Source organism: Schistocerca piceifrons, chromosome 8, assembly GCF_021461385.2.
Source record: "Schistocerca piceifrons isolate TAMUIC-IGC-003096 chromosome 8, iqSchPice1.1, whole genome shotgun sequence".
NCBI classification, from domain to species: Eukaryota; Metazoa; Arthropoda; class Insecta; order Orthoptera; family Acrididae; genus Schistocerca; species Schistocerca piceifrons.
In genome coordinates this window covers 138099226-138127180 of record NC_060145.1, presented here as the reverse complement: position 1 = coordinate 138127180, position 27955 = coordinate 138099226, and the positions used below count along the sequence as shown (strand labels likewise).

The window sequence follows — 27955 nt, the reverse complement described above, 5'->3', positions numbered from 1 at the left end:
GCACAATGTGAGAAAAGGGCACTCTGAGTTTCGCACGAACGACGGTTTCTAAATCCGTGCTGACTTGGGACAGAAGCTTTTCTGTGTCAATGAACTTTGTTATATCCGAACTTGGAATATGCCAACGGCCTTGCCGGTTCCCGTCAGATCACCGAAGTTAAGCGCTGTCGGGCTGGCTAGCACTTGGATAGGTGACCATCCGGTCTGCCGAGCGCTGTTGGCAAGCGGGGTGCACTCAGCACTTGTCAGGCACACTGAGGAGCTGCTTGACTGAGAAGTAGCGGCTCTGGTCTCGGAAACTGACATATGGCCGGGAGAGCGGTGTGCTGACCACATGCCGCTCCGTATCCGCATCCATGACCCCTATGAGCTGAGGATGACACGGCGATCGGTTGGCAGCGTTGGGCTTTCATGGCCTGTTCGGGAGGAGAACTTGGAATATACTCAATAATTCTGTGGCAAACCGATGTTTTCACTCTTCACACAAGCAAAATCGATTCCGGCTGATTTGTCTTACAATTTTAGATCATTTCTCTGAAACTTTTGCGAAAAGTATCGTTTTCAAAAACATTCGAATGACTTTCAAAAGTAAATCGTTCCATTAAAAACCTTGTTTCGGTATAGGCATAAAATGATACAGCTTATTAATCTTCGTACACTGGCTAAAACTATGTCAATGCATTTTGATGTTGATTACATAATACACTTCGCTATTGAAGGCACACGGTAGTTTTTATTTCCTTTGACACCATAGCAAAGACGTTGTCATACAGGTTGTTGTAAACAATTTTAAGATACCTAAATGCGATCATATGATAGAGCGGTAGTTAAGCATACTGCAGGTGAAAAATAGGTCCGGAACTTGTTTTATAATTGAAATAAATGGTTGTGGCTCCGCCTTAATGCAACTTATGACGGAAGTACAACCACATTTTCAATAATGATTTAATTATCAGCAATGTTTAGCATATCTGAAAAATTGCTTTTTTCAAATACTTGAAAGGTGTGGGGCACGGTCTGCATAAAATATGTACGAATAGGCATATCTCTGTGACTTCAGCGGAGATAAATTGTTCTACAAATAGATCTCTTCTATTAATTTCTGCAGTTATCTATCATCAGGTCCCAGCAGTTAACTATTGTGCACCTTATGAAGGAAACACTATCAGAATTTATCATCCTGTGGGAGACAAACATTCGAGAAAAAATAATCACCAGTTGGAAAATACTGGCTAAGGACTGTGGACCATTCACAAGAATCATCCCAACATACACCTGACACTGTTAAGAGAAATCATGATAATTCTAACTCGTGATGATGGAACGTAATTTTGAGCGCAGTTCCTTATAGATAAGAATTGGGTGTTACAACTACTGTATCATCATGCTTACTACATCTCAGGTTCTAAATTATTTTGTCTCAAAGAAGGCTGTGACTCACATACTAATGTTAGAATTTATATAGCTGTTCAACTTCACTGATTTAAAACGAAAATCATATTTAGTAATATGTGGATCATATCATACGTAAACAATAACTACATTACGCTTCGAAGCCACTTTAATATGTACACTACTTTCTGAGTTCCAGCAGGAAGTCTTTCTGCTAGCAGATCTCCCTCCAGTGGCCAATGCGTATGTGGAGATTCGGGTTCAGAAAAAAGTGTGCTATAGTGTATAACAGTGTGTAGTTAACTCCATGTACTATCTTGTTGTCGAAAAAACCGTACATATTATTTCGTAGCTCAGTGGTGCTATAAAAGTTGCAGCAGTTCTTCCTGTATATAATTTAACGATATTATTAACAACGAAAATTTAAAAAAATCATATAGAGTGAGATATAAGTTATACGTTTTAACATATCGAGTAAAAATTATGCATTACCTGATGGAGAAGCCTCCCTCAGCACTGATGTCAATTTTAGATGGACCTGCAATCTTCGTTTCCACTCTTGGGAGCTCTAATGACAAAAATTTGCTGAATGACACGGGAACGACGGGCGGAAGAGAAGGAAGTGCAGGAAGAGCAGGCAGTGACGGGATAAGTTTCGATAGTACTGAGGTTGGTGGGCCGAAGGCGAGTTTGGGAACCACTGGCAATGGTGGTAGTGATGGTAGTTTTGGCAGAGGTGCTGGTTTAGGAGCTGGCGCTGGTGGCGGGGGCAGTGGGGATGGTGGAGCTGGTGGTGGGGGGCCATAAACAAGGTGAGGACGAACTGGTGGTGGAGTAGGTGGTGGTGGTGGTGGTGGTGGTGGAGGAGGAGGAGGTGGTGAGGGCAATGGTGGTGGAGGAGCATATGGTAGTTTAGGGGGACTGGGAAGTGGTGGTGGTGGTGGTGGTGGTGGTGGAGGTGGTGGTGGTGGCGGTGGTGGTGCTGGAAGAGGTGGTGGAGGACCATAAGCAGGTTTAGGGGTTGGTGGTGGTGGAGGAGGAGGAGGAGGAGGTGAGGGCAATGGTGGTGGAGGAGCATAGGGTAGTTTAGGGGGAGTAGGAAGTGGTGGTGGTGGTGGTGGTGCTGGAAGAGGTGGTGGAGGACCATAAGCAGGTTTAGGTGTAGGTGGTGGTGGTGGTGGTGGTGGTGGTGGTGGTGGAGGAGGAGGAGGTGAGGGCAATGGTGGTGGAGGAGCATAGGGTAGTTTAGGGGGAGTGGGTAATGGTGGTGGTGGTGGTGGTGGTGGTGGTGGAGGAGGAGGAGGAGGTGGTGAGGGCAGTGGTGGTGGAGGAGCATAGGGTAGTTTAGGAGGAGTGGGAAGTGGTGGTGGTGGTGGTGGTGGTGCTGGAAGAGGAGGTGGAGGGCCATATGCTGATTTAGGAGGTGTTGGAGGAGGAGGAGGAGGAGGAGGAGGAGGAGGAGGAGGAGGAGGAGGTGGAGGTGGAGGTGGTGCTGGGAGAGGAGGTGGAGGTCCGTAAACAGGTTTTGGAGATGGGGGTGGTGGAGGTGGTGGAGGAGGTGGTGGTGGAGGTGGAGGAGGTGGTGGTGATGGAGCAGAAGAGGGAGGACCATATTCTAGTTTTGGTGGTGCTGGAAGTGGAGGTGGTGGGGGAGGTGGTGGTGGAGGTGGTGGTGGTGCTGGGAGAGGTGGTGGAGGTCCATAAACAGGTTTAGGAGATGGGGGAGGTGGAGGTGGTGGCGGTGGTGGAGGAGGTGGTGGTGGTGCTGGGAGAGGAGGTGGAGGTCCATAAACAGGTCTAGGAGATGGGGGAGGTGGAGGTGGTGGAGGTGGTGGTGGAGGTGGAGGAGGTGGTGCTGGTGCTGGGAGAGGAGGTGGAGGTCCGTAAACAGGTTTTGGAGATGGGGGAGGTGGAGGTGGAGGTGGTGGAGGTGGTGGCGGTGGCGGAGGTGGAGGAGGTGGTGGTGGTGCTGGGAGAGGAGGTGGAGGTCCGTAAACAGGTTTTGGAGATGGGGGAGGTGGAGGTGGTGGTGGAGGAGGTGGTGGTGGTGCTGGAAGAGGAGGTGGAGGTCCATAAACAGGTTTGGGAGATGGGGGAGGTGGAGGTGGTGGTGGTGGTGGCGGAGGAGGTGGTGGTGGTGCTGGAAGAGGAGGTGGAGGGCCGTATACTGGCTTAGGAGATGGAGGAGGGAGAGAAGGGGGAGGTGGTGGGGGAGGTGGTGCAGGTAGTGGTGGTGGAGGGCCATATACCGTTTTTGGTGGCAGAGGACGAGATGGGGGTGGAGGTGGCAGTGGTAATGGTGGTGGTGGTGGTGGTGGAGGTGGAGGTGGTGATCGCTGTGGAGGGGGTGCTGCAGGTGGAGGACCATATGCTAGCTTAGGTGGAGCTGGCAGCGGCAATGGTGGCGGAGGTGGCGGTGGTGGCGGCGGCGGTGGTGGTGAAGGAGTTACTTTTGCTGGTGGTGGAAGAACAACCTTTGGTGGTAAAGGTAATTTGGGAGCTGGAGGCGGAGGTCCATAGGCGAGCTTCGGTGGAACTGGAAGAGTTGGTGGCGGCGGTGGTGATGGCGGTGGGAGTGGAGGTGCTGAAGGCGGCGGTCCGTAAACCGCATGTGGAATGACCACTTTGCCTGAAGGCAGCGATTGCAATTTCGTCAACTCTGGGAGCTTCGGCAGAGGCGCAAGCGCTGGTAGAGGCGGCACCTTGGGCAGCGGTGCGTGGATCAACTTGAGCACATCCTGAAGAGGTGGTTCGGGCAGCGCGTGAGCGCCAGGGAAGCCGAACGAGATCCGCGGGGGCGGCGGGGGCGGCGGCGGCGGCAGCGGTGCGTTGGGCCGGGGCGGCTTGGCGGCCGCCAGCAGCGCCAGCCAAAGCACCGGCAGCGACGTCTGCAACTGGACACGAACACACGTCCCGTCAGCGCGCTGGCAGCTGAGCTGTCTCAGTCTTAAAACGTGCACACTGGAGCAATGATAAAAATTATACAGTGAGCACAGTTCGGCGTAGTTAGATACACTACTGGCCATTAAAGTTGCTACACCAAGAAGAAATGCAGATGATAAACGGGTATTCATTGGACAAATATATTATACTAGAAATGACATGGGATTACATTTTCACGCAATTTGGGTGCATAGATCCTGAGAAATCAGTACCCAGAACAACCAATTCTGGCAGTAATAACGGCCTTGATACGCCTGGGCATTGAGTCAAACAGAGATTGGATGGCGTGTACAGGTACAGCTGCCCATGCAGCTTCAACACGATACTACAGTTCATCAAGAGTAGTGACTGGCATATTGTGACGAGCCAGTTGCTCGGCCGCCATTGACCAGACGTTTTCAATTGGTGAGAGATCTGGAGAATGTGCGGCCAGGGCAGCAGTCGAACATTTTCTGTATCCAGAAAGGCCCGTACAGGACCTGCAACATGCGGTCGTGCATTATCCTGCTGAAATGTAGGGTTTCGCAGGGATCGAATGAAGGGTAGAGACACGGGTTGTAACACATCTGAAATGTAACATTCTCTGTTCAAAGTGCCGTCAATGCGAACAAGAGGTGCCAAGACGTGTGACCAATGGAACCTCATACCATCACGCCTTTAATTTAAGGAACAGGGAAGCTAATCGTGAGCTACATATTGCATGGTCAGGCATGCAACTCCAGCATCATCACGCACCTAAATACTTGGGAGTCACTCTCGATAGAACTCTGACATTCAAAACTCACTGCAAGAACACCAAAATGAAAATTTCCGCTCGAAAAAACCTAATTCGCAAACTAGCGGGGACACAGGGGATCACATCCACAAACTATTCGCTGTTCTGCAATGGCACTGTGCTTTTCTACTGCTGAATATGCTTTTCCAGTCTGGTACAGGTCATCTTATGCCAGACAAGTAGGCATTGCTCTCAACGAAACCTGCAGGTTGATCACAGGTTGCTTAAGACATACCCCAATTGATAAGCTCTACTGCCTGGCTGGAATAGCGCCATCATAGATACGCAGAACAGTGGCTGCCAACAAGGAGAGACTGAAAGTGGAGCAGGACAGTGCCCATCCACTGCACGGACATAATCCACCACAGCAACGGCTGAGATAGCGAAAGAGCTTCCTGAGAATATCCGAGAAGCTCACCATTTCACCAGAGAAGGCAAGTCTGGAGTTATGGAAGAAGTCGACGCCTCACCTGCAGACGCCAGAAGCTGAAGAACTACCACCTGGACACAACGAGAGCTGGCTGGTGTGGAAATCTTTAAACAGATTACGATCAGGAGTTGGACGATCCAGAGACAACCTGAAGAGATGGGGCTTCATAACAGAAGATACGTCCTGTGATTGTGGACAAGAACAAACCACAAGCCACATGTTCCAGTGCCTTTTGTGCCCTACATCCAGCCCGAAGATTGATCTCCTGCAAGCCACTCCAAGCGGCTTGGAGGTTGCAAAGTACTGAGCACATGTAATATAAATACAGCTACAAATGAGTGGACATAACACAAACGAAGAAAGAAAAACTAAACTAGACAAGGCATACAAAGTAGTGTGGAATCATTACAACAAGAATTCTATCTCACAAAAAGCCAAATTACGCCACTACGACAGGGTGGTGCTGCCTGAGGCACTATATGCAGCAGAGACCACAGTAATCCTAGGGCATACACGTATCAGACACGTAGAAAAAGTAGAACGGAAAATACTAAGGAAAATATTTGGCGCAACCAGCAACAATGGAATATGGATCAAGAAACCTATAGAGGAACTATACATACAGAGACAATCACAGAAAAGGTTAGAAAACGCAGACTACAATTCTATGGACACCTATACAGAATGCCATCACACAGACTGACCAAACAGATCTTTGACTGGGTAACCACTAGAAACAACAAATGGGTGGCAGAGGTAAAAAACGACCTGAACCAACTCAACATAACAGCAGACATAATAAATGACAGAATAAAATTCAGAAACATCATTAAGAAACATAAACTACATGAGATACACTGTGACAAACGAACAGGCGTAAAGTGGACCGAAGAACGCAAGCAAGATCACAGCCGGAAGATGAAAGAAATATGGGCAACCAAAAAGGCAATCTAGTTGAAGCCGAAGAAACAAAGCCGAAAAGGAGCATGGACAGAGGACCGGAAATAGAAACACAGTGAGCGAATGAGGGAAGTCTGGGCAGCAAGGAAGGCAGCAAAAGGAACTGACCATGTAGTTTAGTTCAACTGCGCTCTTTAAGGGCAAAACACCAATAATATATATATATATATATATATATATATATATATATATATATATATATATATATTGATGTGTATGGCTACTGTAAATAAAAACAGTGGAAGAATCAGAAATGATCAGCTGGTAAAAGATAGATTGTTAGATCTAGTGGTAATATGGGTAGTAGAAGAGGTTGGGGAAAATAAAAAAAAAGAAATTAAAGAAGATCCTCTTTCCTAGTTATCCACTGCCCCGTGTCGTCGTTCTTTACACCACCTCAAGCGTCGCTTAGCACTGGCTACATAAATATTTGGCTTATGGGACATTCTCGACCGTTGTACCCCAATCCTTCCAGTCCGCAGCTCGTGGTATAGTGACTAGCGGGTCCGATTCCCGGCCGGGTTGGGGATTTTCTCTGCCTTGAACTGGGTGTTTGTGTTACCCTCATCACCATCATCATCATGATCATCATCATCATCATCATCATTCATGACAGTGGCTAGATTGGACTGTGTAAAAAATTGGACTGTGTAAAAATTGGAAATTTCTACGGGCGCTGATGACCGCTCAGTTGAGCGCCCCACAACCCAAACATCATCATCATCATCATCCAATCCTTTCAGCTCACTACGCACAGTCATTGTGCTAGCTGGACTGCTGGTAGCACTTTGGACCTGCCAGGCGATTCCTCCTGTTGATTTCATACGATTTTATACAGCCATCTTCCTCAACGCTCGACGGTCCCCCTCCGTCAGCAAATGGCGTTTCCTCATCTTGATTTAGCTGTGGTCGTTCCTTCGCGCTTCCACGTCACAATCACATCACCAACAGTCGACTTGGGCAGTTTTAGAAGGGTCGAAATGTCGCTGATGGACCGATGGATCTGTTACTCAGGTGACATCCAATGAAGAGTCAATGTTCAAAGTCACTGAGCTCTCTTGACCGACCCATTCTGCAAGCACTGCTCCAGTACTGGCGACACAACACTCCCCGTTTTCTTTTATACTAACAGGTCCGACTCCCGTGACATCTAGTGGTCAATTACTCATTAGGTACGAGCGTCGGGTACTTTTGATAAGAAAGTGTTTTGCTACATGCAGACCATTTATGTGTTTTTTTATTCAAAATATAGATGGCAATAAACTTCCACCAGTGCCTTCAACATCGCAGCGCGTCAGCAATCGTTGGTCAATATCTTTAAAAACTAAAAACCCGCCACGATTGCGAAAAAAGCACCTAGTGTTAAGTGTTAACCCAGGTTTCGGCGTAGATAACTACACCTTCTTCAGAACAACAATAAAACCCACAAGTGCCTAAGAAGACCTTTGTCAATGATTAAAAGAACACCATAGCTATACATTTATAAACGAAAAAGAAAAGGAAAACACAAACAGTAGATATGTACAAAGTCAAAACCACTACTTAACTTAATGGTGTACGCTCCACCTCACACCGGCCTATGTTCGATGGGCCATGACCCGCCATAAACTGCAGCTCACTTACAAGCCTGACGCGCTATCTATGCACATGCGCAAGACGAGGGAAGTTACTTGAATGCGCATGCACATACGAATACGAGAAAGTTTATACATGGGTGGGGGCTAAATAGCCCATATATTCCCAACCGTGGATCAACGTACATAAAAAATGAAATGGATAGAACAAGAGACGAGCTAAATAGGAGATGAAACCTAAAAATAACCGCACACGGTTGCTTATGCTAGTAAAGAAACTTATGTATGAAGCTACCTATGACAACAGCAGGAACTATACCTAAAGCCAGTAGTTAGCCAGGGGGGGGGGGGGGGCGCTGAGGGGACGTAATCTAAAGACGTCGTGGTTATAAAGCTATAGGGATAAAACATGAGGTGTTCAACGGGCTAAAATCACCTTCATCGTAATAGGAAAATGAGGATGAAAGGAAAGAAGATGAACAGCTTGACCAACCGCACTCGCGGTTTTTCGTTTATAAATGAATAGCTATGGTGTTCTTTTAATCATTGACAAAGGTCTTCTTAGGCACTTGTGGGTTTTATTGTTGTTCTGAAGGAGGTGTAGTTATCTACGCCGAAACCTGGGTTAACACTTAACACTAGGTGCTTTTTTCACAACCGAGGCGAGTTTTTAGTTTTTAAATATATTCCACCAGTGCCTTTGGCTCATTCAATGGGTAAGAAGTAGACATATGAAAACATGGTCCTGCTACTGAGGACCATCGACTATAAGGATTGAATGATATGCTTCGATATAAGGGCTATTCCTTTGCATACAGGTTTACTGGATGCTTTCACCAAAATACGTTTTATTTCTTTGTTTGTGAGACAACCGAAATATCAAGAACTATCAGGAATGGCCTATACGACAAATGTGTACTGTAAGATAGAAAATGTTGAGAACAAATCTTTTAGTTATACCAAGTAAAGTCTTACTGCCTCCGCTCCATATCAAGTTGGAAACGATGAAGAATTTTGAGAAGGCTCTTGATTAACAGATTGAGGCTTTCAGTCATTTGAATTACGGTTTTCCCTACATCAATGAGGCTGAGTTGATAGAAGGACCACAAATTAAAAAGATATTGATCGATGATACTAAATTGACGAATGTCAAGTTACATGCTTTGATGTCTTTCGGAGCCTTTGTTCTTGTTTTTCTGAGCTACACAAGGGAAGGTAACCGTTTCTTTAGTGACTAATGTGTCGGACAACTGCCAAAATATGGCCTCACAATGTCACTAAAATTCTCCCCTTTATTTTTCTCCCGCAAAATTTGTATGCTGTTAACGATGAATAGAGTGAACGCTTCCACGTAGACATTTTTGGTCGCTGTCAAGGACATTGGAACCCTAAAGCGATTACTGTTGCCTTTTGTTTAGAGAGCCTCAAACAAATCTGACATTAAGCACTGTAACACATAAATATTTCTGATTATTATTAGTGGTTCGAGGGTAATGTGAGTCATTGTATAATGCTGTGATAGTTTCTATGCTTCACGTGAATGTCAGAATAAATTTCAGATTGTGGATAGGGGAGATGGGGCTAGTTGGCATAGATTTGTTTTTTGATTTTTCTGTTTCTTGTGCAATACGTGGTGAGGTACTGGTGAATGCGGCGGATAGCTTAACTTTTTGACTACAGAATCATGTCGAACTCATTAATTGAAAACGTGTTTAGTTAACGCCAAAAACACTTTTCGCGAAAGGTTGCTACTATGCCAGCTGACCCTGGGTGTGCGGTTAGTTGGCTCGCCCCTGGGAGTGAGTTAGCCTAACTTGATATGGATAGGGATACTTAGACAGAACATGGCAATTTTCTAGGAAAAACATTTTAATCTCTCAAAACATGGGGTAACTTACTTTACAAAGAATAAATTCTTCGAAAACGATATTCCTCGTGAAAAAATAATACTTGAGCACAAATAATTTCTGCTTAAAATTTGGGTTTCTTTTTTAAATCCGTCTTATGAAAACACTATTTCTTTTTATTCATCCAGACGCGTTTCGGCACCTATGTGCCATCTTCTGTGCACCAAATTTGTTCCTGTGAAGTATAATACAGAGTTTATAATCGTTATCTGTTGTAGGCCTAAACTTATAACATATATAATTTTTTCTGTTAGTTTTCGATTGCTCACCTGGAAATTACATTGCTAGAGAAAATGCAATTTCACAAATCGGGTTTTTGCCCTCCACACGTATTTGCCACAAAGCGGTATTTGAACAGATAATCCAGTCTCTATGTTCATTCAGACGTACTGTGTTATTGCTACCTACTCGTTTACTGCTTGCCTTATGTTTTGCGTAGCGCTAATTCTGAATGTTTCGTGAGAGCTATAAGGCAAACGATGAACAAGTAGGCAACAAGAACAACATTGCACCTGTCAATTAATATGGAGACAGGAGCGTCTGCTCAAATTCTGTTCTGTGGCAAATAAGTGTGAAGTTTATGAGTGAAATTACGCAAAAACGCTGTGAGAACAGTACAATCAATAGCTGTAGAAAGAAATACCCACCAGAGATTCACAACAGGACGGAAGTACAGTAACATAAATAACCACTACCCACGGAAACGTAGGCTTCAAAAATGCACAAATTTTCTCCGTGACTACTTTGCGGGTGGAATGCTGTCAAAACGACGAAAAAGGGCTCAAAAATTGATCTCTGAAAATGCATTTTCGCTAGTAATGTAACTTTCAGATGAGCACTAATCAAGAAAGTACACATGCTATATTTTTTTGGATTACAATATACAAACGACTATAAACTTGGTATTATTGTTTACAGAAATAAATGTGATCCACAGCAGATGACACAAACCCAAATTTTAAGTCGTAAACACGGCAAAACTTCAAGAGAAGCCTCGAATCTGAACAAGAAAAATCTGCTTGAATTTATAAACAACCGCATGAACTTAAATGTATGAATAAACAAGGAATTATGGTTCAAATGGCTCTGAGCACTATGGGACTCAACTGCTGAGGTTATTAGTCCCCTAGAACTCAGAACTAGTTAAACCTAACTAACCTAAGGACATCACAAACATCCATGCCCGAGGCGGGATTCTAACCTGCGACCGTAGCGGTCTTGCGGTTCCAGACTGCAGCGCCTTTAACCGCACGGCCACTTCTGCCGGCCAAACAAGGAATTATTCAGGAATGATAAGTTCTTGTCATTATTATAGCTACCGGTAGCTATTCACATAGAAGATGATCGATATTTGAATTAATCGTGAACGTAGGAGTTGGGAGCTCATCCGTCCCAGCGGATGGGTTCAATTTTCGTAGAATTTTACGTTGGCAGTACCAAACTGATTCTTCCTGGGCAGACCACATCCAGTTTACAGTTTAAAAGACGAATAACCTCAACTGTGGCGAAAGTCCGTGTTGGTACTTTCTAACCACAACGCCTGAAAAAAAAGAAAAAAAGGACATGAAGCGCTCAGAAGGGGAAGAGGCAAACTTCACGTGTTGAGTGCGTATGTAATATTATTTCACTGATTAAAAAATTGAGTTGATTTGCAAAGAACTTGGCTGTATGAGTCCAGTTTCTAGTATTACGATGGACCCACTCTGGTATGGAAGCACGTACGTATTCGGTTTGGAAGGATGTCGTAGACCGTTGTATCTTCTTCTGAGACACGACGGCTGACTACTGTTGTAACTGGTCCTTGATAAACTGGCTAGTACACGGGGACGTAGTTGGCCTCTGAGAGAGTTCCAGGTATCTGCTATTCGGAACAGATCTGGGGATCTTGCTGGGCGCAGTGATACCAAATTGTCTCGCAGACAATTCATAGTCAGGTGCCATGTATGGACGAACAATGTCCCGCTGGTAAATGGAACGACGATACTGTTGCATTAGAGATAAGGCATGAGGTACCGTTTTGCTGTCAGAGTTCCCTCAATTACTATTAGTGGCTCCCCACATCATGAAGCCAGAGCAGTACCGCTGTGAATCTCCAAAACATTAGAAAAATGGGTCCTCTCTCCAGTTTGCCGACGTACTCACTGACGGTGGTCATCCGGGGCAGTGTAGAACCGCGATCATTGCTGAACGCTATCCGCCGCCATTCATCTGCAGTCCACGGTTCCGGTTCGCAGCGCCACTCCAAACGCAGACGTTTGTGCAGTGGTGTTAACAGCGCGGCTAGGCAAAAGACGGTAAGTCTCTAGTGTGGCTGCTCCTACTCTCCAACCAATGGTACTACACTACTAGCCATTAAAACTGCTACACCAAGAAGAAATGCAGATGATAAACGGGTATTCGTTGGACAAATATTACTGGAACTGACATGTGATTACATTTTCACGCAATTTGGGTGCATAGATCCTGAGAAATCAGTACCCAGAACAACCACCTCTGGCCGTAATAACGGCCTTGATACGCCTGGGCATTGAGTCACACAGAGCTTGGATGGCGTGTACAGGTACAGCTGCCCATGCAGCTTCAACACGATACCATAGTTCAACAAAAGTAGTGACTGGCGTATTGTGACGAGCCAGTTGCTCGGCCACCATTGACCAGACGTTTTCAACTGGTGAGAGATCTGGGGAATGTGCTGGTCAGGGCAGCAGTCGAATATTTTCTGTAGCCAGAAAGGCCCGTACAGGACCTACAACATGCGGTCGTGCATTATTCTGCTGAAATGTAGGGTTTCGCAGGGATCGAATGAAGGGTAGAGCCACGGGTCGTAACACATGTGAAATGTAAGAGGTGACCGAGACGTGTAACCAATGTCACCCCATACCATCACGCCGGGTGATACGCCAGTATGGCGATGACGAATACACGCTTCCAATGTGCGTTCACCGCGATGTCACCAAACACGGATGCGACCATCATGATGCTGTAAACAGAACCTGGATTCATCCGAAAAAATTACGTTTTGCCATTTGTGCACCCAGGTTCGTCGTTGAGTACACCATCGCAGGCGCTCCTGTCTGTGATGCAGCGTCAAGGGTAACCGCAGCCATGGTCTCCGTGCTGATAGTCCGTGCTGCTGTAAACGTCGTCGAACTGTTCGTGCAGATGGTTGTTGCCTTGCGAACGTCCCCATCTGTTGACTCAAAGGGATCGAGACGATACGATAAACCGCAATCGCGATAGGCTACAATCCGACCTTTATCAAAGTCGGAAACGTGATGGTACGCATTTCTCCTCCTTACACGAGGCATCACAACAACGTTTCTCCAGGCAACGCCGGTCAACTGCTGTTTGTGTATGAGAAATCGCTTGGAAACTTTCCTCATGTCAGCACGTTGTAGGCGTCGCCACCGGCGCCAACCTTGTGTGAATGCTCTGGAAAGCTAATCATTTGCATACCACAGCATCTTCTTCCTGTCGGTTAAATTTCGCGTCTGTAGCACTTTATCTTCATGGTGTAGCAATTTTAATGGCCAGTAGTGTAGATAACACAGAATGTCCCAGAGAGTCCGTTACTTGTTCTCGGATAGCAGGCGCAGATGTGGAAGACGTGCTTGATACTCAAGAAGCCCGTCTTCTCTCCTTCCCTTTTGGGGGACAAACGTGGTCGACCGGAAACTTGGAAGCCGAATCTGCGAGTACTTGCCCACACATTACCTTGCAGTGCAACATCGGCCCACTGTCACATCAGAATGCCAACAGATCTGAATGCTGCACGATTCGACCAGACGGGCAAATGAAGGTTCGCAATGAGATACCTTTCAAACTCTTGTTAGTTGCTGATGACAGTATCTCACACGACTCGCAATATATCTGTCTCCTTGACAGACATTACTCAACATCTGACATTTTCTATCTCATGCCTTAGCAGGCGCAGCAACAACACTAAACACGAACTACAATAACTCAATCTGTTATCCATTTTACCTCTCACAGAGAAATATACACCGGTCGACTGTGTGCCCGTGTACGAAGTTATATTAACATCTGACCATGTCTTCTAGATGCTTTACCTTTTTGTCAGGAAGTATATACAGGGATTTAGTATTAGTAAAGGGGACATCCATCTGTGCTACAACTAGTCATTTTAAAATGGAAACCCCCATTTTACTGCATATTCGGATTCTACGCAAAAAAATACGTATGGTTTATGGAAGATGGTGACGTAATCGACAGAAACCAAGTATGAATGTTTTTTCAATTAAGAGCTGACGCATTTGATTCTACATTTCATTTGCGATATAAGTATAAGCCTTTGTGTTCCAGCTGTAGATATTGAGTGTCAAATGTTAATTGGGTGTTGCAAATGCGATTGTACAGTACATTTGTGGCAAACAATGGTTTGAGTAGACCGCACATATTTTTTGGCGTAAAATCAGAGTATCCATTAAAATATGGATTTCCCGTTTTAGAATACAAAGTTGACCTCGCCCACGCGAAGGGATGGCCAGTTGCAGCACAGGCAGATGTCTCCTTTACTAATATTAACTTTTCACCTACAACATTTTTTTGGTATCATGGGTTGTTTTCGACATATTTAGTTGTCTCAAGTTAAAACAGACACCATATATCCAATATGTGATCAAAAGTATCCGAACTCCCACAAAAACATACGTTTTTCATATTAGGTGCTTTGTGCTGCCACCCGCTGCCTGTTACTCCATATCAGCGACCTCAGTAGTCGTTAGACATCGTGAGAGAGCAGAATGGGGCGCTCCGTGCAACTTACGGATTTAGAACGTGGTCAGGTGATTGGGTGTCACTTGTGTCATATGTCTGTACGCGAGATTTCCCACACTTCTAAACATCCCTAGGTCCACTGTTTCCGATGTGATAAGTGAAATGGAAACGTGAAAGGACAAGTACAGCACAAAAGCGAACAGGCCGACCTCGTCTGTTGACTGACACAGACCACCGGCAGTTGAAGAGGGTCGTAATGTGTAGTAGGCAGACATCTATCCAGACCATCACACAGGAATCCCAGACTGCATCAGGATCCACTGCAAGTACTATGGCAGTTAGGCGAGAGGTGAGAAAACTTGGATTTCATGGTCGAGTGGCTGCTCATAAGCCACACATCACGCCGGTAAATGTCAAACGACGCCTCGCTTGGTGTAAGGAGAGTAAACAGTGGGAAAACGTTGTGTGGGCTGATGAATCACGGTATACAATGTGAGAATCCGGTGGCAGGTTGTGGGTATGGCGAATGCCCGGTGAACGTCATGTGCCAGCGTGTGTAGTGCGAACAGTAAAATTCGGAGGCAGTTGTGTTATGGTGTGGTTCTCGTTTTTCATGGAGAGGGCTTGCACCCCTTGCTTTTTTGCAGGGCACAATCACAGCACAGGCCTACATTGGCGTTTTACGCACTTTCTTGCTTCCCACTGTTGAAGAACAATTCGGGGATGGCGATTGCATCTTTCAACACGATCGAGCACCTGGTCATAATGCACGGCCTGTGGCGGAGTGGTTACCCAACAATAGCATCCCTGTAATGGACTGGCGTGCACAGGATCCTGACCTGAATCCCTTGAACACCTTTGGAATGTTTTGGAACTCCGACTACGTTCTAGGCCTCTGCGACCGACATCGACACCTCTCCTCAGTGCAGCACTCCGTGAAGAATGGGCTGCCGTTCCTCAAGAAACCATCCAGCACCTAACTGAACGTATGCCTGCGTGAGTGGCAGCTGTCATCAAGGCTAAGGAAGGGCCAACACCATATTGGATTCCAGCATTACCGATGGAGGCCGCCACGAACTAGTAAGTCATTTACAGCCAGGTGTCCGGATACTTTTGATCACATAGTGTATATACCGACGGAAATAATCGCAGAAAATGAAGAAGGGACGATGTAAATTTAAGTTGATCGATGTGTATTCAAATTTCGGCCCAGTCGCATAAGAGTGGCGTTAGAAGCAGGATGCAGATCAGATTTGCTTTGAATACACGCTGTAACTGTCGTGGGCGCTAGTTACCTTTGAGACTGGACGCGGTGAGTTGATGTTATTCAAGACTGTCTTTAAAGCGACATAGACACCATTATCAACACCTCACTGAGTTTAAGCGAAGTCATGTAATAGGGCTACGAGAAGTCGGATGTTTCTCGTGCGATATAGCGAAAAGACTTGGCAGGAATGTAGCCACTGTGCTTGATTACTGGCAGCGATGATCAGGAGAATGTAAGGTAGCAGCAAGACCGAGGAAAGGGCACTACCGAGAGGGAAGACCAGGCGTTTGACTCTGGCGCACCTTACTGCACCTGCATCAGCAATTTGGCCAGCAGTTGACGCGACGAACTGTTCCAAACCGGTTACTTCAAGGACATTTCCAAGCCACACTGACACCAAACCACCGGCATCTGCGACATTGGTGGTGTCAAATGAGAGCTCATAGAAGGGCAGTGTGGAGATCTGTTGTGTTTACTGATGAAAGCTGGTTCTGCCTCTGTGCCAGTAGTGGCCGTGTGTTGGCTAGAAGGTGAGCAGTTGAGGGAATGCAACCAACCTCACTTCGTGCTAGACATACTGGACCAACAGCTGGAGTTAAGGTCTGGGGTTCGATTTCGTATGACAGCTGGAGCACTCTCGTGGTTATCCATGACTGCAAATTTGTACGTCAATCTGGTGATTCGACCTGTTGTGGCTGCCATCCACGAGCAACATTCCAGGGTATGTTTTGCAACAGGATGACGGTCGTTCACATACCGCTGTTGTAAGCCAATATCCTCCACAGAGTCTCGATATGTCCATCGTCGATATGTCCACCGTCTATATGTCCACCGTCATCCACAAACAGCAGTAAGCGTCCCTGTTTTGATCGACCAAGTGCGTCAGGCACGTATCTCCACCCAGAATCTGACATCTGGCACCTGCATAGCACAATGCACGCACGTGTGCATGCTTATATTCAACATCCTGGCGGTTACAATGGTTATTACCATAACAGCATTTTACATATGCGCTGTCTTATCTCACGAATATATATATATATATATATATATATATATATATATATATATAAAAGAAAATATGACATTGGGAAAAAATATTTGTTTTATTGTCCCCTACAACCTTCCAGAGTTCGTAGGTTTAAATACTTTTCACCCTGTAAAATATATATATATATATATATATATATATATATATATATATATATATATATATATATTTCTAATTTTATATGTTGGAGAAAAGGGCCGACGCAGTAGATGTGATGCCAACCTGTCGTGAGAATTCGAATTTGAATTTCACCTATAATGACCGATAGTAAGTGCAACTGCGAAAATAAGAACCCGTACCACTCACCTCATTAAATTTTTAGTTCAAAATCAAGTTTGATCATGTTGCTTTAATTTAGATATATTTAAGGATGTTTTGGTTAATTTTGAAATACCTTTTTAAGCAAATAAATATTATTTGATAAAATTGTCATTTTTGTTGCGAGCAAACTAGTTACATAAGGGGATTTACGATAAAAGTGGAGACAAAGCCGAAGTTAAAAACTTATCTGAAAGATCAAGAAACGCTACGTTAAGTTTTAAACCAAAGCTCGTGAATACAAAGTTCTTGTATTGGTGACGGTAGCATGTGCTGCTTTAAACCTCTAACTTATTGCCACCAGCACAATAAATACATTATCTTATCGAAAGTTTCTGGACACTCTTACGTAATATGGAACTGACCACCAGATGTTACGAGAGGGAGACCCGCCTGTGTAAAAGAAGGAAAGGGTATTGCGTTGTCTGTAGAGGAGTAATAGCAGAATGGGTTAGGATATCGAAGGGAGATTGAACGAGGGCTGGTCATTGAATGCCATCGGAGTAACAGCTCCATCAGGGACAGCTCAAGTCGACTGTTGGTGATGCGACTGTGAAATGGAACCACGAGGGAACAACAGCAGTTAAAGCAAGGCGAGGCAGACCAAATTTACTGACAGTCAGGGACTGTCGAGCATTGCCCAGAGTGATTGTTAAAAAAACACATGCAGTTAGCGGAAGGAATCACTCTTGAGTTTCGGAGTGCTAGCAGTAGTCCAGGTAACACAACGACCGCGCATCGGGAATTAAAAACAATGGGGTACTATTGGATTTCCATCTGAGCTCTTGATATTCATGCAAGTGGTTCTCTTTTCTCCAAAGGTCTCTTTAAATTTCCTGTAGGCAGTATCTATCTTACCGCTCGTGAGATAAGCCTCTACATCTTTACATTTCTCCTCTAGCCATCCCTGCTTAGCCATTTTGCACTTCCTGTTGATCTCATTTTTGAGACATTAGTATTCTTTTTTGCCTGCTTCACTTACTGCATTTTTGTATTTTCTCCTTTCATCAGTTAAATTCAGTATCTCTTCTGTTACCCAAGGATTTCTACTAGCACTCGTCTTTTTACCTACTTCATGCTCTGCTGCCTTCACTATTTCATTCCTCAAAGCTACCCATTCTTCTTCTACTGAAAGAAGGGAAAGCAGAAAGGTGGAAGGAGTATATAGAGGGTCTATACAGGGGACAATATTATGGAAATGGAAGAGGAACTATATGAAGATGAAATGGGAGAGATGATACTGCGTGAAGAGTTTGACAGAGCACTGAAAGAGCTAAGTCGAAACAAGGCCCTGGGAGTAGACAATATTCCATTAGAACTACTGACAGCCTTGGGAGAGCCAGTCCTGACAAAACTCTACCATCTGGTGAACAAGATATATGAGACAGGCGAAATACCCTCAGACTTCAAGAAGAATATAATAATTCCAATCCCAAAGAAAGCAGGTGTTGACTGATGTGAAAATTACCGAACTATCAGTTTAATAAGTCACAGCTGCAAAACACTAACGCGAATTCTTTACAGACGAATGGAAAAACTAATAGAAGCCGACCTCGGGGAAGATCAGTTTGGATTCCATAGAAATGTTGGAACACGTGAGGCAATACTGACCCTACGACTTATCTTAGAAGAAAGATTAAGGAAAGGCAAACCTACGTTTCTAGCATTTGTAGACTTAGAGAAAGCTTTTCACAATTTTGACTGGAATACTCTCTTTCAAATTCTGAAGAAGGTAGGGGTAAAATACAGGGAGCGAAAGTCTATTTACAATTCGTACAGAAACCAGATAGCAGTTATAAGACTCGAGGGGCGTGAAAGAGAAGCAGTGGTTGGGAAGGGAGTGAGACAGGGTTGTAGCCTCTCGCCGATGCTATTCAATCTGTATATTGAGCAAGCAGTAAAGAAAACAAAAGAAAAGTTCGGAGTAGGTATTAAAATCCATGGAGAAGAAATAAAAACTTTGAGGTTCACCGATATGTAGGCTGCAGTAGGTACTGGGAGATGAAGCTTGTACAGGATAGAGGAGCATGGAGAGCTGCATCAAACCAGTCTCAGGACTGAAGACCACAACAACAACAACATGAATAACTGTACCTTCCATATTCGTGAGTCGCCTCGTCGATGTACAATCAGGCATGCTGTGAAGGTTCCTGAATCAAGAAGATATCACGAGAGAAGGTACTTTCGCTCGGGTATCATGGAGTGAAATTAGCAGCAAGTCGTGTCGCAAAACGGTCACACGCACAGTCCTGTGGCGCAGAATGCTTCCATCTGGGAACAGAATCAACCAGTGCAGTCGTCTTCAGCTCTTCGTCATTGTGGAAGTGCTGTCCAGAGTATAGGAACTTCTTGAGGTGCAAGCAAGGCCAGTTTAACATACGAGCGGCCGCTTCAGGTGGCAGAGACCTCAAAATGAAGATATTTTGAAGAGCTTGCCAAGAGCGCAAGAGAAGAGGAGTGACGGAGGTGCAGGGGGAGGATACCAAGTGATGTAGCTTGTGTGAAAAAATTATCTCTGTGGTGTCACCGCCAGACACCACACTTGCTAGGTGGTAGCCTTTGAATTGGCCGCGGTCCGTTAGTATACGTCGGACCCGCGTGTCACCACTATCAGTGATTGCAAACCGAGCGCCGCCACACGGCAAGTCTAGTCTAGAGAGACTCCCTAGCACTCGCCCCAGTCGTACAGCCGACTTTGCTAGCGATGCTTCACTGTCTACACACGCTCTCATTTGCGGAGACGTCAGTTTAGTATAGCCTTCAGCTAAGTCATTTGCTACGACCTAGCAAGGTGCCATATTCAGTTACTATGATTACTTCAAGAATGTATTCTGAACAGATAACATTGTGAATCATGTAACGTCAAGAGCGACGTTCATCATTAATGGATTAATGTTAAGTATCAAACTAATGACGTCCGCTTTCTGAATTCTCATTCCTTGTCATGTTCCAGACCTCACGTCAATATAGTTCTTCCCTCCTCATGCCAGCCTGCGTGAGCTAAAACGCGTGCATTTCGGCCTCCACTCGTAACACGGTGTTGGCTCTTCTGCTAACACAAAAATCTCTAACAGGCGTTGGGTACAGAGAAGAAAGGAAATTGCTGGTGAATGTTCTAACAGCTCCTCGCCGAACTTCTTCAGAACACTTGTGAACCGAGTCGCGTGCCGGCGAGCATTACCATGAACTGGCACACCCATTGCTTTGAATGACCCGTCGCAATTTCCACAGTTTTTCACAGCAGCGGTCAGCGGTCACTGCTTCACCTCTGGGCAGGAAGTCAATAAGCAGAATGGTGTTTCTGTTCCACAGCACCATGCCCATTATTATCACTCATCTTGACTAAAGATCCACTGTGACGCCAGTGCATTGAGTGGTGCGTGGTTTCTGTTGTAAAGAGAGCATTCCACTTCTCGTGGCCCGTGACGACCCTCTCGAGAAACTCGTCGTCGTCACCGCGATTCCGCTTCAGAAATGTCAATGCTGGGAGGAAGCGATTCATTTTATGGTCGGGAGTCGGGTTTTTCATCCCCCATCTGGCACACATATTCTCGAACGGCAGGTGCTTTGTGACAGTTTCATGAAACAAAGATCGCAATGTCTGCGGAAAACGTCTGTTGAGATCCGTAATAGCGGAGCTGCGTTTCTTCAGAATGTGCTGCTACAGCAGCTCCACAAGGTCGTCACTGAAGAGAGACGGTCGCCCACGGCCCCTCTTTCAACGTGGACACTTTGACGACCTTCGGAAAATTGCCTTCAGCAGCGACGCACCATTTGTTTGCTCATTAGCTTCGGCCCGTACAGAACGGTGAATTTCGATGGGCAACATGTTTTGTGCGTTAAGAAACTTTACCTCAGAGCAAATCTGGCTGTGGGTTATCCCATTACGCACTCCGAAATACTGTTGACTGAAGTTGGGCAAAAAGATCGAAACATGGCTCGTTTACTAGGGGTCGATGTGTTTCAGTGTAAATCTATTTGACTCCCATTCAAAAGGAGCGAGTTCAAATCGCCGTTCGGCAATCTTGATTTAGATTTTCTGTTCTTTTCCTTAAATTGACTGAGGTGGATGTCGTGATGGTTGGAAAGGATAAAGCCAATTTTATTCCACATCGGTAGAGCTCGTGCCTCTTCTCTAATCACCTCAACGTCGACGGCGTGTAATCCTAATCTTGCTTCCATCATGCTGGTCTGTTTAATCTAAGCTCAATGGCGTGATGAATTCAGAAACCCGTACACAATTTTGTAACCTTCCACTGTACGTGAATTTCGGAACCATGCTGTTTCCATACTTGTGCCATTAAGGCAGAGGACAATTAATCAAGGATAATAAACGGTATGCTGCCACTTCCCCACCTGTTGACGTAAACCCATTGCTCAATGACATACGGACCACAGAGACAAGTAAAAGGAACTGTAGATAATACCTAGAAAGAATACCGAAGGAGTTAAAGCACAGCAAGTTTAACTGAAGCCCAAAACCATGAAAAGCCTAGCAGTCACCGCAGCAAAAGGAGTAATAAATGAACATCCGGCTATTTTGCACCAGAAAGAGAATTACTTGAAACGTATACTGAAGGAGATAAGAAAATGTGGAGTACTGTTATCAGACTATAACTTTCAGGAACTATGCAACAAAACTGGTTTTAGCTACTGTTGACAGCCATTATGTGTGTTCCAGTTTCTCTCGCTAAGAGTACAGATGAAAAAATAAGGCCACCAGTGAACCGCTAGAACCTTTAATGCGTCGTTCTGGAAGATAAGTTGGAAGGGGGCCATTAATTACTCTGACGCGTGGATTGTTATGTGCTCAAGAGAAAAAAGAGAAGTGTGTTAGACGTCCTTCTGGAAAGAATTGTTATTCCGGAAGAGACAGACAGGTAGATGAAATATGTATGTCGAACACTATCGAACTAAGGTCAGAAAATAGAAATAGTTTTACACTAGAAGTTTTTCTAAGAGTAATTTTTACTTAACTGATGACTTACGAGGCTCGTTCAATAAGTAATGCCCCACACTTTTTTCTCAGGTCATATTTATTGTTAAGAGTTAGAATTTGGTTACGTTATACATCATCATGTCTTGTCCATGTCCTATTTTTCTACGTAGACTCCATCACGTTCTGTGGCCGTACGCCAACGTGATGGAAGAGCATGTATTCCCTGCTGGTAAAAGCTTTTGTCCTGTAGGCGCAGCCATGTTTCCACTGCACGAGTGACGCTCTCGTCATCTTCAAATTGTGTTCCCCGTAGAGAATCTTTAAGCGGCCAGTCGGAATGAATAATGGCATCCGCACGATTCAGCATGTCAGGAGCAGTGGTTGTGACAGGACGTCTCGAGCGTGGCTGATCATGGAGCTTTGTTTCTGCGTTTTCTGAGGCTGTAACTTTCTTTACCCATATTCCCAGTGTACTCCTATCAACTGCAGATAAACGTTTATGGCTGTTCACCACAGTTTCTGTCTATGCACAGAAGAATTCAATAACAGAACGCTGCTTGTAACGTGAGTCGTATGTAGACGCCATTTTGACGATGTACTACGGCTCTGCCATCTGCCAGAACGGTTCGAAATTTCACCGGCGCCCAGAACAAACATCAAATATGAAGCATCAACAAGGACGTCTGTCTATCTATATTAATGGCTTTTTAAAGAAATGTGGGACATTACTTATTGAACGATCCTCGTATTAAGATCCTCATTCTTTCGTCTAAAGAGGGAATACTAAAATAGCGAAAATGATTTTTTGAAATGCGTTTCTCTGTTTTCCAGTTCCTCTTTTTACTTTTTTACATTTGTATCACGGAGTGAATACCCACTCTTTGACGTATTTGGGAACACTAGAGTACAAGACCTTGCCATGATATGTTTCCGTCGTTTCTCTAAATAACTTCAGGCCAATGCCCTGCTAGTCGTAGAGGGCGGAGAAAATGAGAGTAGATACGATTGGACGACCATTTGTGGCAGCGTTAACGGAGGAGGGGCAACGGCCTTACAGCAGTGGATACACCGGTTCCCGTGAGATCACCGAAGTTAAGCGCTGTTGGGTGTGGTCGGCACTTGGATGGGTGACCATCCAGGCTGCCATGCGCTGTTGCCATTTATCGGGATGCACTCAGCCTCGTGATGCCAATTGAGGAGATACTCGAGCGACTAGTAGCGGCTTCGGTCAAAGAAAACCATCTTAACGACCGGGAGAGCGGTGTGCTGATCACACGCCCCTCCTATCCTCATCCTCAACTGAGGATGACACGCCGGTCGGAGGGTCCCGATGTGTCACTTGTGGCCTGAAGACGGAGTGCTTTAACGGAGGAGGCAAAGACCTACAACTACTTCCAACAGGGTGCAGCAACTACCCATACACACGGCCGAACGTCGGAACACATTTACACAATCTTCACGCCTGACAGAATTGTTACCCGAGGTCAGCCTGGTCGCGACCCTAGCATGCCACCCAGTGATAGTGTGCGATTACTTTGTGTGGGGAGCCCTCAAGTCTAAGATGTAGTGCAACAACCCTGATAGTCTTCAAGAACTCCAGCAGAACATTTCGGATGAGACTGCAGCAATTCCACCAGACCAGCTTGGATTCGGCTTCACCAATTTGCTGACCAGGGCCCAAAAGTGCCAAGAGATGAATGATGGTCACTTTAAACATTTGCTACAGTCACGTTAGTGCTGTATTTCCTCTCCTGTGCTTGTTTTTCTTTGTACCTCGGAACTCTATTCTGCGGGCCATTATTATTTGCCGCACACTGTAAAGGAACGTCAGAAAAGTTCTGTGAATACTGTCGGAAACTGAAGGAAAAAAGATTTACGAACTAAATACCTTTACTGGCCTCCAAAGTAATCACCGTTAGCTACAATAAATGGTGTCGCACGTTGTTGGATAAGCGCGTCATCACAGGAGATGAGGCCTGCTCTGCCAGTAGTGTCCGGAGAATAAGCCACAGTCATTAGGGTGGTGTTCATCGTTTTCCATGCCTCCCGAAAAAGTCGGCTGACAAAATTCAAGATTAAGAGGATGTAGAACGCCTTTTTCGACAGCAAGGGCTTGATTCATAACGAATTTCTACGCGAGGGAGGCGGGGAGACGATAAGCACCATGCCATTGACTGTCGCCTGGTCTCCACATCGAATTGGTGGGACCAGGCCTCATCTGGAATGAGATTTTCACTCTGCAGCGGAGTGTGCGCTGATATGAAACTTCCTGGCAGATTAAAACTGTGTGCCCGACCGAGACTCGAACTCGGGACCTTTGCCTTTCGCGGGCAAGTGCTCTACCAACCGAGCTACCGAAGCACGACTCACGCCCGGTACTCACAGCATTACTTCTGCCAGTACCTCGTCTCCTACCTTCCAAACTTTACAGAAGCTCTCCTGCGAACCTTGCAGAACTAGCACTCCTGAAAGAAAGGATATTGCGGAGACATGGCTTAGCCACAGCCTGGGGGATGTTTCCAGAATGAGATTTTCACTCTGCAGCGGAGTGTGCGCTGATATGAAACTTCCTGGCAGATTAAAACTGTGTGCCCGACCGAGACTCGAACTCGGGACCTTTGCCTTTCGCGGGCAAGTGCTCTACCAACCGAGCTACCGAAGCACGACTCACGCCCGGTACTCACAGCATTACTTCTGCCAGTACCTCGTCTCCTACCTTCCAAACTTTACAGAAGCTCTCCTGCGAACCTGTGGCTAAGCCATGTCTCCGCAATATCCTTTCTTTCAGGAGTGCTAGTTCTGCAAGGTTCGCAGGAGAGCTTCTGTAAAGTTTGGAAGGTAGGAGACGAGGTACTGGCAGAAGTAATGCTGTGAGTACCGGGCGTGAGTCGTGCTTCGGTAGCTCGGTTGGTAGAGCACTTGCCCGCGAAAGGCAAAGGTCCCGAGTTCGAGTCTCGGTCGGGCACACAGTTTTAATCTGCCAGGAAGTTTCATATCAGCGCACACTCCGCTGCAGAGTGAAAATCTCATTCTGGAAACATCCCCCAGGCTGTGGCTAAGCCATGTCTCCGCAATATCCTTTCTTTCAGGAGTGCTAGTTCTGCAAGGTTCGCAGGAGAGCTTCTGTAAAGTTTGGAAGGTAGGAGACGAGGTACTGGCAGAAGTAATGCTGTGAGTACCGGGCGTGAGTCGTGCTTCGGTAGCTGGGTTGGTAGAGCACTTGCCCGCGAAAGGCAAAGGTCCCGAGTTCGAGTCTCGGTCGGGCACACAGTTTTAATCTGCCAGGAAGTTTCATATCAGCGCACACTCCGCTGCAGAGTGAAAATCTCATTCTGGAAACATCCCCCAGGCTGTGGCTAAGCCATGTCTCCGCAATATCCTTTCTTTCAGGAGTGCTAGTTCTGCAAGGTTCGCAGGAGAGCTTCTGTAAAGTTTGGAAGGTAGGAGACGAGGTACTGGCAGAAGTAATGCTGTGAGTACCGGGCGTGAGTCGTGCTTCGGTAGCTCGGTTGGTAGAGCACTTGCCCGCGAAAGGCAAAGGTCCCGAGTTCGAGTCTCGGTCGGGCACACAGTTTTAATCTGCCAGGAAGTTTCATATCAGCGCACACTCCGCTGCAGAGTGAAAATCTCATTCTGGAAACATCCCCCAGGCTGTGGCTAAGCCATGTCTCCGCAATATCCTTTCTTTCAGGAGTGCTAGTTCTGCAAGGTTCGCAGGAGAGCTTCTGTAAAGTTTGGAAGGTAGGAGACGAGGTACTGGCAGAAGTAATGCTGTGAGTACCGGGCGTGAGTCGTGCTTCGGTAGCTGGGTTGGTAGAGCACTTGCCCGCGAAAGGCAAAGGTCCCGAGTTCGAGTCTCGGTCGGGCACACAGTTTTAATCTGCCAGGAAGTTTCATATCAGCGCACACTCCGCTGCAGAGTGAAAATCTCATTCTGGAAACATCCCCCAGGCTGTGGCTAAGCCATGTCTCCGCAATATCCTTTCTTTCAGGAGTGCTAGTTCTGCAAGGTTCGCAGGAGAGCTTCTGTAAAGTTTGGAAGGTAGGAGACGAGGTACTGGCAGAAGTAATGCTGTGAGTACCGGGCGTGAGTCGTGCTTCGGTAGCTCGGTTGGTAGAGCACTTGCCCGCGAAAGGCAAAGGTCCCGAGTTCGAGTCTCGGTCGGGCACACAGTTTTAATCTGCCAGGAAGTTTCATATCAGCGCACACTCCGCTGCAGAGTGAAAATCTCATTCTGGAAACATCCCCCAGGCTGTGGCTAAGCCATGTCTCCGCAATATCCTTTCTTTCAGGAGTGCTAGTTCTGAAGGTTCGCAGGAGAGCTTCTGTAAAGTTTGGAAGGTAGGAGACGAGGTACTGGCAGAAGTAATGCTGTGAGTACCGGGCGTGAGTCGTGCTTCGGTAGCTCGGTTGGTAGAGCACTTGCCCGCGAAAGGCAAAGGTCCCGAGTTCGAGTCTCGGTCGGGCACACAGTTTTAATCTGCCAGGAAGTTTCAGGCCTCATCTGCTGTAATGATGCGAATATCCAACAACGCGTGACCACAATGCTTCGAGCGATTCCACAAGAAGCGTTTGTTGACAGTTCCCATCTGCTTTTCGACCGATGTCACAAGTGTGTTGTTGCTAATCGTGATTGCTTTGAAGACCGGTTAAGGTATTTTGTTTGTAACACTTGTTCCATTTATTTTCAGAGAACATTCATCGAACTTTTCGGACGCATGTTGTGTAAACATGGCTATGAGTGATATTTATCCCAATCTGAGCTTGTGCCCGGTCTCTATTTTCATCGTCGACGGCAAGTTGATCCTTAAATTTCTATTCCTCTTTCAAAGATTTGAGCAACAACGAAGTTCATTCGTGTCGGATGCAAACGCAATTATAGTGAACAGTGGTGTTGGTTACTGACTTTTTTCCTATTTCAGTGCTTGTGGTCTGTTTTCGAATTTGTATGATCTATATAAGATAAGATGGTCGCAAGCGTACTTCTACATTATTTTCATTATTCTTAAGATCTCAATTTCATTGTAAGGTAAGTATTAATCTGCAATGTGACTGAGTTGTGTACTTATTTTATTTATCGTATGGCATACGACGCTATTCTTATACATTTTATATACAATTTAATTACAAACTGACATACAGACATTGAATATAATCGATAGATTGAGTTATACGAAACATAGAGTACTTAGCTATTTCACAAATAGCAAAATGTATTTCTACACTTTTATTTTCTACTCCCAGAAATTTCCGGTACTCTGCTTTACTAGCCCACGTATTTTTGTGCGAATCCTTTGCCGTTAATTTCACATTTCGTTGTGCAGTACTCATTCACTTATTTATTTTCTCGCCTTTATCAAATTTCATTACTGTTGCAACGAAATAGCGTATTACAGTAACAGTTGCTGAATTTGTATTTGATGAAAGAAATATTGCTTTTAATGATCCATGACTTATTTCACGAAGAGTATAAAATGTATTATATAATTATTCCTCAGGCATATCCTCAGGCATCCTGATTTAGGTTCCCCCTGATTTTCTTTAATCGTTCAAGGTAATTGGTTGGATTTTTTGCCTATCTTTGTATCTGAAACTGAGGATAGACTTAGCAGTAGATGCCACCCATTTGAACTTAGAGAGAAACTGTAGGTAAACCTCTGG

The 27955-nt window shown here is 45.5% G+C and overlaps 1 protein-coding gene and 1 pseudogene across 1 annotated transcript; one reads left to right on the top strand and one right to left on the bottom strand.

The window, feature by feature from the left end:
- Positions 1-1880: 1880 nt before the first annotated feature.
- LOC124712134 (basic proline-rich protein-like) lies at positions 1881-20554 on the bottom strand. Its single transcript, XM_047242432.1, has 3 exons — positions 20536-20554; positions 2213-3928; positions 1881-2143 (listed from the first exon to the last, which is right to left on the bottom strand). Exons 1-3 carry the CDS (start codon positions 20552-20554, stop codon positions 1881-1883), a joined length of 1998 nt encoding a protein of 665 aa, XP_047098388.1.
- Positions 20555-23334: 2780 nt separating this feature from the next.
- LOC124712740 lies at positions 23335-23452 on the top strand (annotated as a pseudogene).
- Positions 23453-27955: the final 4503 nt, after the last annotated feature.